Source organism: Xiphophorus couchianus, chromosome 20, assembly GCF_001444195.1.
Source record: "Xiphophorus couchianus chromosome 20, X_couchianus-1.0, whole genome shotgun sequence".
Lineage (NCBI taxonomy): Eukaryota > Metazoa > Chordata > Actinopteri > Cyprinodontiformes > Poeciliidae > Xiphophorus > Xiphophorus couchianus.
The window spans coordinates 18334495-18345254 of record NC_040247.1 but is presented as its reverse complement, the minus strand read 5'-3'; the positions used below and the strand labels follow the sequence as shown (position 1 = coordinate 18345254).

Below are 10760 nucleotides of genomic sequence, written 5' to 3'. Positions count from 1 at the left end.
AGCAAATATTCCCAGAGGGATTTTTTGAAATCTGTAAAAAAAAAAATTTAAAAAACATGCAAAATTTGAAATGAGCAAAAGTAGTTGAAGGATTTGACTGCAATTTAAAGTTTGAAAGGCATTTCAAGTTGAAAATATGTAAAAGAGCGCAACGTTTTTAGCAGAATTTCTCAGGAATGATTGGATATTTGATTAATTTCAATAATACCCAAGATGATCACAAAAAACTGAATATTTTATACTGTAGAAGATTTCAACAACACAAGACATGGTTATAATATCCTGAATGAGCAGAAAACGGTAAAAGTGTAATTGTTAAAAAAAAACATAAAGTTTGCAGAAGTCTTCAAGTAGTGAAATAAGTGTCCTAATAGTGTAATAATATGGGACTCCATATTACTTTTTCCCAGATGCATTTTGTGACATCTCTTGACTTGTAAATAAGGTCGTTTTATATCATTTATAATTTGTATTCTCTCTGCAAAATATGGCTTTAGAGAAATGGACAATAGTAGTTCAAACATTGTGACCTCTGAAAAGCTGAGCATGTGCTAAAGACAGTAAATTTGTTCTGGACTTTTTTAAAATCCTGATTAATCAAACAAACGGATGGCGAACTCTTTTTCTGGGGAACAAAATAAACCTGTAAACTCTTGAATGTAAAACCGCAGTTGAAACACAACTTGCTTTTAAAACTGTTGTAGAGGTCTTTGCCTCCATCTGGTGGTTGATATTGTTTTTATTTATTTATTGTGAATCGGATTAATAGGTCTTTGACTCTTCTTAATATTATTGGATGTAATATTTAATTTCTGATTTTTATCACCGTGCCTCTCCCAGAAAAAAAGTATTTTTATGCATATATGCATTTTTTTCAGTTTCTAAGTTTGTAAAAGGTTTTTCTCCAGACGCGTCTTTTGACAGCTAAATACTTTAGATTTTTTTAGTACTTTGTTGTATCGTACGGAGCCCTCTAGGGGACATGGGGAATTTTTTTTCTTTTGCGTTACCTCGCAATACTTTTGCGTTACCTCGCAAAACTTTTGCGTTCCCTCGCAATACTTTTGCGTTCCCTCGCAAAACTTTTGCGTTCCCTCGCAAAACCTTTGCGTTCCCTCGCAATACTTTTGCGTTCCCTCGCAAAACCTTTTGCGTTCCCTCGCAAAACTTTTGCGTTCCCTCGCAAAACCTTTTGCGTTCCCTCGCAAAACATTTGCGTTCCCTCGCAATACTTTTGCGTTCCCTCGCAAAACCTTTTGCGTTACCTCGCAAAACTTTTGCGTTCCCTCGCAATACTGTACTGGTCAGTTATGCAGCATAATTGAATACTGCCAGCCTTTCCTACGGTGGGCGCCGTACTTTATGCTTTAATATAAGGTTATGTGAGGTTTTTCCATGAATGTTAGTATCTTTTTGTGAAATATCTGAAGTTTTATATCTTTCTTTAGGATAGAAAGGCACCACAAACCTACGATATAAACAGAAACCTTCCGTAAGTAGGAAAGAAATAAAAATACATTATAATTTGGACTATTTCTGAGTTATTATCGCGGGTAATAAATCATCTTACAGTTTTGATTGTGTCTCTGTTGTGTTCGTAGTCTGAATGGTTTAAAGAGCTGCTTTCAGTGCCGCTCCATCTTCGCCTTAACAGACATAAACATGCAGTAATAAATCGATTTTCAATCAGTGTTTTGCACCAAACAGTTTTTACTGTTAACAAGTTTTTATTATTAAAAACACGACAAACTAATGATGGTAAAGGGCCGCACTGGGTTAACTCGGGGAATCTCATCTGTCCGTGTATCAATCAACTCCAAACCTTTTCTTTGTTCTGTCACAATTATCGATTTATTCCATTTTGATGATCAGGTTCCAAACTTTGCAAGGACTGACCGCCCCGCTCATCTGCTTCCTAATACACACAAAACCGGTATCCTTCCCATTCATACCTGGTGACGTCACTCCCACATCGACACACCTAAGTGTCAAAGCCGCTGCTCCTGTCATATCAATAATTACTTATTTCATTCATATGGCTCTTACAGAGCCTCAGTGAAAACTTGTTTATTATTATTAACTGTTTGGTGCAAAACACTGATTGAAAATCGATTTATTACTGCATGTTTATGTCTGTTAAGGCGAAGATGGAGCGGCACTGAAAGCAGCTCTTTAAACCATTCAGACTACGAACACAACAGAGACACAATCAAAACTGTCAGATGATTTATTACCCGCGATAATAACTCAGAAATAGTCCAAATTATAATGTATTTTTATTTCTTTCCTACTTACGGAAGGTTTCTGTTTATATCGTAGGTTTGTGGTGCCTTTCTATACTAAAGAAAGATATAAAACTTCAGATATTTCACAAAAAGATACTAAAATTCATGGAAAAACCTCACATAACCTTATATTAAAGCATAAAGTACGGCGCCCACCGTAAGAAAGGCTGGCAGTATTCAATTATGCTGCATAACTGACCAGTACAGTATTGCGAGGGAACGCAAAAGGTTTTGCGAGGGAACGCAAAAGTTTTGCGAGGGAACGCAAAAGAAAAAAAATTCCCCATGTCCCTTAGAGGGCTCCGTACGTAACACATTGTGCACTAAAGCATTTAATGACAAATAATTTTCAAAAAGTCTTAGCAAAACAGTAAGACAGTAGAGGTTTTGTGGTCGTAAAGTTAAACCACCACAACGTGGCGCGCATCAGAGTTTGATTTGATCGTCATAGTGAATCATTACTATGACTTTATAAAACTACTGATGTGATCACAGGTTTGCTGTAAGACTGGATGAAACTGGTTTCATTTTATTCTATGTCCAGCAGCTATGCTGGACATAGCTGCATAGCTAAATACTATGCAGCTAAATACTATGCAGCTAAATACTATGCATAGCTAAATAGCTAAAATTTAAACGTTTAAACGTTTAAATGTTTAAACGTTTAAATGTTTAAATGTTTACGTTTAAACATTTAAACGTTTAAATGTGTTGAACTTCATAAAACGTTGTCTAGTTTGCAGCCATTGTGGTAACTATGAACTTCATTTGCTACATTTGCTTTGCTGTCTATTTTTATTTCTGACCCGTGTCTTTACAGGAAGGACTGTTTTAACCACACAATGACAGAAACAGGAAGGTCTTGTAGTTTATAATAACTAGTCTAAACCTGAAATGTGTACAATCAGATTCCAGCTGTTTGGTCTCCATTTGATATAAATTTGTGCTCTTTGACCTGCAAGGTAAAGTATTTTGGGTTTAATTATAACAATTATTTGAAACTCCATCACTGAAAACAAAATACAAGTTGTACTTGAGATTTTTTTCTGACAGCAGTTTTGAGATCCTGAATGTTCGCTCCTTGGTATTATAATTTGTATTCTTGCTGTTCTGATCATTTTAAAGTCTCTTATTGTGTCTCTCTTTCCCTTGTATAATCATCACTCCTCACTTTTCTCTGCTATATAAAGCAGATTTGGTATTTTGAGTCCTTTGTATGGACTTTAAGTGTTTTATTAATTTAATTTCCAGTTCAACAATCCTATTTGTTGTGTACATCTATTTTTTTTAGACTGTGAATCAGTAAGGTTTGATCAAATATCTAATATTATTGTTTACTAGTATTAAAGGCTAAAGAGGAATGCACAAAGATATTATATTTTGATGACATGTTAAAATCATCTCTGAACTATATATACATATATATTGTTGGGAAATTTAAATTTCTCTCCTAAATTTAGGGCGGAAGTAAAAAAAAACCCCTTTAATCATTTCCTCTTGTTGGGTCACTTCTGTATTGTGAAGTTTCTGAGTTGGACTTACCAAGTTTACGAGTCAGTGTGATGGTCTACGTCAGACCAAATGGAAAAACATTTACAAATGTTGGGTCTTTGCTACGTTATTCCATGGCAAGAGTTCAGAAGCCTTTTTTGAGGTCAGAGTTCAATTATAGTGTCTAGACTTTGATTCATCCACAACATGAACAGCAAGCGATTTCATGGAAGACTCCTGGACTTCTTACATTGGAGTTTCTGGGAATCTCAAGCTTAGTGGTGCAGATATTCTGACCTCCATATTTATAAAACTACGCAGCAGCTACATGAACACATATCAGGACTCAGCAGTTTGTCTACGTCTCAAAGACAGGGGATGTTGTTTTGTCGGAAAAAGGAGGCAGACTTAAACATAGATGGCCTGAGGCTCCATCAATTTAACATCCTCAGCCAGAAGAAAACACCAGGTGGTTTCCCTGTTATTCAACCAAGTGACAGAAACTCTTCATGCATTGCTCTCCTAAAGACGCACCTTCAGGAGGGAATGACCGACAGTGACTCACAGAACAAACGAATGGTTCAGTGAATCATGTCACCTTTTAGCTCCCTTCAATTTAATTCATTTACATGATGCCAATTCACAGCAATTATCTCAAGGCACATAGAAAACATGACTATTTAATAACACGATTATATCACTGGAAGAAGTGATCTATCAATAGAAGTCCAGCAGATTGAACTGAGTCATTGACCCTTAAACAAGCACTACTACTCAGGAAGCATGTGGCGACAGTAGAAAGGAATGACTGCCTTTTAACCTTTAAGTCCTAAACGTAGCGGCAACAGTCCAGCCAAAGTTGCAGTACCGTAATCCTGCCACACTTGGCGCTATCTGAAAGATTCCAACAGTTTCTGAATCTGAGGGGCAATTTTTTAATAGATGATAAATTGCTAAAATAACTTGCTAGATATTAAAAGTTCCAGCTGTTATGGATAAATGGGCAAATGTATTTGCTCAGAGGACATTTAAAGAACTGCGTACAATTAAAATAAGCAAAAATATCCAGGCAGAGATTTTAAATTTAGGACATAAAGGGTTAACAGGAAGTAATGGCTGTCAGCAGAGCCAGAGTTAGAAGGACTAATCCAAGTCCTACTTTAGCTAAGCTGAGGCTCAACAGATAGTTTTGTAAGGGAGACCTGACCATAGTGTACCAAGGACCTGTAACACTAGTCATTAAAGTTATAAACTTCTTGCCACTTCTTATAAACTTCAAGCGAGCAGGAGAACAGCTCTTTCTGTAAACTTTGTCCTTACGTGATCAACCAGAAATTCAAAGAAACCAGAATAATACTGTTTTTCTGCATGAAACTTAAAATCAAACATACAGTTTCTATTTTAAAAATGCTTCCTTGTTACTTTTATTTATTTTTCATTGCAAAAGTAATTTTGTAGCTTAAATGGAAATAATAAAAAATGTGACTGTAAAGTTATTGGCAGCAGTAGTATAACATGGTTTGTGTTTTACTTTGGACTGTAGTTTAGGGTGTGGGTTTCAGTGGTTATAAAGGTTTTGAAACATTAACCATCTGAGGATTTCTTTTCTCAGATAGGATCCCTCTTATTAATCTTCTGCTTTTTCATTGTGTATTAAGGTCTATATTGACTTCTTTCTTTTATAATACAAGGTTCTGCTTGAGAAAACAAGAATTTCCGCCTGCAGCAAAAAAACAAGCTTATTGCAGCATCGCAGCCTAATAAAGAGGATCCAGAAGAGCGGTAATCTCAGCAGGAAGAGAAACACGCAGCCCGTCAGAAGAGCTGAAGAATCACTAGCAGACACAGCAACTACTAGACAGACACAGAGCAGCGTAAAGGTAAGAGCTGCGTCTCATTTCCTTTCAATATGCTTAATTTTCCATCATATTTAGGTCAGATGCCTCATTATCAACAACTCAGGAGTTTTTCTGAAAACATAGATGTGATGTTTACAGAATGTTTTATTTCAATGCTCTTTTTCAAGAAAGCTGCAGTTTTAATTTTAAAACCATTACGCTTTCATTGACTTGTGACCTATTTCGAGGGTAATTTGTTCACTAGTCAGAGTGAATTTGAATGAGCAAAAGTGCTTTTATTTATGTAGGGAGGCTTGTGTTGTGTGATCATTCCCACTCCTTTCCTTCAGGATGTAGAAACGATCTATTCATCATCATTAGGTGCAAACTGGCTTTTATCTCATCTGATAATGTTGGTTTTATCAACCACAGATGTCATTTAAACTTTTCAAATTATATTGGAGTCTGTTCAGTGTAACATGTACTGCACCCTGTGTGTTTTAGTATGTATTTTATTCCTTATTGTATTCCTTTTCACATTTTGCTAAGTAATAACCTTAAATGTTGAGTTTTATTCAGGTCCAAATGAAAACAGTGAATAGTTTTGAAGAGGAAAGCAAATGCTGCATGGTTTTCAACAGTACTACAGATATAAATCTTAAAAAAATGTTGCATTGTTTTGCATTCAGCTCCCCTGAGTGAATCCTTTGTAGAGTCAGCTGTTGTTGTGATGACAGCTGTAGGTCTTTTGGGGTTTGGTTCTACCAAATAAGCAATTTTAGAGAGTGAGATTTTTGAAAATTTGTTCACTCAATCAGATTTTAGGGAGACATTGACTTTCAAATCTTAAATATATTTGAAAGTCAGGAATATTATATTATTATATTTTCACACACTGATCTAAACTCCTCTATTAGTAAGTGGTTTTATTCCAGGATTGACCTGCAGTTTGCTCCGTCCCTCCTACCATTAGTCTTCCAGTATATGTTGTGAAATAACCATCGTATATATGTAAATATATAAAAAGTAAAATCAGAGAAACTGATCATTTTAAGTAGTCTCTTAATTTTTTACAGGGCTGTATATATATGTATATGGTGGTCGTATTATAAAAGTATAGAAAACGGCAATAGTTTCTTCTGCTGTGAATTATGAACCACATTTATGTAAATATTTTTACATTATGCAACAAAATTAGACGACTATGTTCCTCCACTCAGCTAAAAAGAAACCAAATTTTGTCAAAGCTAAAACCCACATTAGTGGTTTCAAGCAGAGCAGCAGAGGGAAGTGGCGAACTAATTTTGTCTACCTGCTGTATAACTTCCTTTTCAGTTAACGGAAACCAACTTCTCTGTTATTTTCACAGCATAAAGATGAATTACACAAACCAAATAGAGGACAGTAACTTCTCCTGCTACAGCTCCTCGGTGGTGGAGTACCGGTACTTTGCCGTGCTGTGGGGATGTTGTGTAACCATCACTGGAACTGTGGGGAACCTGATGACCGTCCTGGCCTTTGCCCTGGACTCCCGTCTCCAGACTCGCTTCAACGTCCTCATTGTTAACCTGGCGGTGGCTGACCTTCTCTACTGCACCATCCTGCAGCCCATCTCTGTAGACTCCTACCTGCACCTCAGATGGCGTACTGGTCAGGTCTGGTGCCAGTTCTTTGGGCTGCTCCTCTTCCTCTCAAACTCCGTCTCCATCATTACCCTCTGCCTGGTGGCGATGAGCCGATACCTCCTGGTTGCAAAAAGAGCTGTTTTCGACCGCGTGTTTTCCAATCTTGGACTTACTTTACTCGTGGTCTCAGCTTGGGGTCTGGGTCTGGCCAGCTACGGCCCACTCTGGTCTGTTTACGTGTTTGTGCCTCAGGTGTGCACCTGCAGCTTCCATCGCACCAAAGGCCGCCCCTACACCACCATCCTGCTTTTCTTCTATTTCTTCATCGGTCTAGGATGTGTTGGACTCTTCTACATGCTCATCTACAAAAAAGTCAGGCTTGCATCAAAAGCTCTGCGCCGCTACAGGCTGAATAAACGCTCTTCTAGGAAGAAACCTGCGCCTTCAGCTCAGGGGACGGACGATAGCGGAGTGGAAAGTGGTGCGGGGAAGACATGTAGCTCAGAGATGAGCAGCCAAGCAGAACCGGACCAAAACACACAAGCTTATGAAAAGGCTATTCTCCCACCTCAGAGCTCAGCTCTACCCTTAAAGTCATCAGACGACAAGCTAGTGACCCAAAGCACTGCTCCCGCTTTGCAGTCTGCGACTCCAGAGGATAACGAATTCAAGCGTGTGACCCGCATGTGTTTTGCTGTGTTTCTCTGCTTTGTGTGCTGCTTTGTCCCATTTATGCTACTAAACATAGCCGACAAAGAAAACCGCGCCCCACAGATGTTGCACATGTTCTGTGCCAACCTCACCTGGCTCAACAGCTGCATTAACCCTATTCTGTATGCGCTCATGAACAGACAGTTTCGGCAGGCCTACGGCGAGCTGCTCAGCCGAGCTGCTGCTCCTTTCACCCGCCTCTGCAGCTGGCGTCAGACCCACAAAGTTTGATTTCATAGAACCTATTTTGACTGATCCACGAGTCCATAGTGTCCATTTGAGGCTTCCCGGTTTCATGTCTTCTCTGGGTCATGCAGCAGGGCTCTTCCTCTCAGGGAAAACATCCCCTGAAAGCTACCAGGGTTGACTTTTTATTGTGTCTATTAGAACTGGACTACATGACCAAAAAAACTTAGCATGAAGTCGATGTCAGTAATTGTCAATATAGATAATTATTAATTAGGTTTTTGTTTTAAATATCTGAAATACTGTCAATGTGGTGGCATAACCTTTCCTGTTTTATCTGCAGTTTCTACTCCACGCCATTGGTTTTTATTTTTAAACAGTTATGAGAAACCTTAAACTTCCAGTTACTCAACAGGTTGTTGCTAGGTAACTAAAGTTGGAAAGAATTTGAAACTGGTTGTTGCTAGGTAACCAAAGACTGAGTTAGTTGATACGGTTGATTCCACCAACTTTGAGAGGTTTGCTCATATTTCCCAGAATGCTGTGCGGTTCTGGATCGGAGCTCTTTTGATCAGGTAAAAAAAAAAATCTGATTTTAAATCACAGCTCCTTCTCTTATATTCTTATATCTCATAGATATTTACATCTATTTTGAAGTATAAATTTAATTCACACTTTGTAATTCAATATGCAGATAAATGTTGTTTATTGTGCAATAAATTGTATTTTTTAAGAGGTTAACTGTGTCGTGACGTCATTCGGGATAAGAAGGAAAAGCAGGGTGCTTTGTCATTACAGATTGTGGAAGTGTTCATTACATCACACCAGAAAGAGCCCTCATTGCTTAACTAGATCAGGACAGTCCCAGCTAACACAACACTCCAATAATTCAGGAACTTGCTCTGTCTCAACGCTGTCTTATTTGTGCTGACACGGCATGACTAAAGCTAAGGGCTCAGGTGATTTGGCCTTTATGATGATGTAAAATGGGTGGAATATGCGTGTGCAGACATGCTAGCAATTTATTGAAGCCTCCATCTGGGAACACAGACGGCATTGTCTATGGCTGTTTTGAAGCTTGGGGAGTCTGATTTTTTTCTTGACCCAGTTTTGTTTAAAACACTTTAACAGCAGCAAAGCCCTCTGTGACTCATAAGGGTAATACTTAGACACTCTTTCTAATTTACTTCTGTCTGTTGACTAAGTGATTCATGCACACAGTGGTAATCTCTGTAAGAAAACATAAACACATACATGCAGGAATTATAACATCCCCTCCGAAACATATTCAAGGTTACTTTACTTTAAACGTCCTTTTCAAGTTTTTGACACGTCATCTCAAGCGGACAACATATGTTTGGACTATCTGGCTAATTATCAATAATTTTGAGTTAAAACCAGAAAAATAACATAAATAAAGTGACCTAATATTAAAACCAGAAAAATAACATAAATAAAGTGACCTAATATTTTCCCATTTTCAAATGTTGGGGGTAGTAGCAAAAAAAAATAAAATGCTTTGACACTCAGTCTTTGCGTTACATGTTCCTGTATTGTCCCTCACGTTAATAAATAATTATCTAGATTATTCTAGTTGATCGGCAACAACAAAAAAGGAAAAAAAAGTTCATAAACTTAAGCATCTGTTGGTGCAAGTTAAGAACTCCACACTGAAATAATGTAATTATCTAGCTTAATGATATTTTGCTGACTTTTTATCTTTCAAACACAGGGTTCTGACCAACATGCTCAGCTCCCTGAGCATTGTCAAAATTATATCTATAGGATATTATTGTTATTAGAGGGGAAATTCATTGAGCCTGTCAATATCAACCTCTTTGGACTAAGATGTTGGCTCTACTGCCCCCCCTGCATGTCTTTATGAGGTACTGCATGTAGGTCTCACAAAATTAAAAACCACAAACTGTAACTCACAACTGAACTGATTTACAAAGAATATGGCTGGGTAAAAAAAAACTAAAGAAACAAAGCTGCAGTCTTTTAACAAAAATAATTTTTTACTGCAGAAAAATCAATTTCTGTTTAAATATTTTCAACACTAAATGTGCAATAATTAGTTGTCAGTTTAGAGCCACCCAACGATCAGAGCATTCATTTTTATTTCCTTTCAATGTAAATTACTTTTAAAACTGAGTGATTACTGAGTGATACACCACAGTCCACAGGAAGGACTGATCTGTACTGAGTAATTTGATCAGAACATCAAATTTAATATTGTAAAATGATATCATCATACAGACACAAATATAGAGTTATGTGTCAATTCCGGGACTTTTAAAACCCTAAAATGAATAGACACTCTGCCCATGTCTAAAATAGTAAAAAGCATGACGTTATAAAACTACTCTAAATAGAATAGAATAGAATAGAATAGAATAGAATAGAATAGAATAGAATAGAAGTACTTTATTCATCCCAGCAGGGAAATTACTTCGCAGTTACAGCATAGAGACAAGACAAGACAAGAGACAAGACACAATAACAACGTCCAGGTGTTGAGTCTGGGGTTTGGCTGTGGCAGAGCTGATGACGTCAAAGGTAAATTTCTTTTAAGTTACTGTCCACCACACACACGAGAACAGAACAGCACAAAAAAAGACCAA

General features: G+C 37.4%; 1 protein-coding gene across 1 annotated transcript; it reads left to right on the top strand.

Annotated features, from left to right (window-relative positions):
* Positions 1 to 5360: 5360 nt before the first annotated feature.
* Positions 5361 to 8874, top strand: gpr84 (G protein-coupled receptor 84). Its single transcript, XM_028002098.1, has 2 exons — positions 5361 to 5656; positions 6984 to 8874. The coding sequence occupies exon 2, from the start codon at positions 6991 to 6993 to the stop codon at positions 8179 to 8181; it is 1191 nt and encodes a 396-aa protein (XP_027857899.1). The 5' UTR covers positions 5361 to 5656; positions 6984 to 6990; the 3' UTR covers positions 8182 to 8874.
* Positions 8875 to 10760: the final 1886 nt, after the last annotated feature.

Excerpts from the sequence above, each read along its gene's own strand:
- gpr84 (XM_028002098.1), top strand. The coding sequence starts at position 6,991 with ATGAATTACACAAACCAAATAGAGGACAGTAACTTCTCCTGCTACAGC.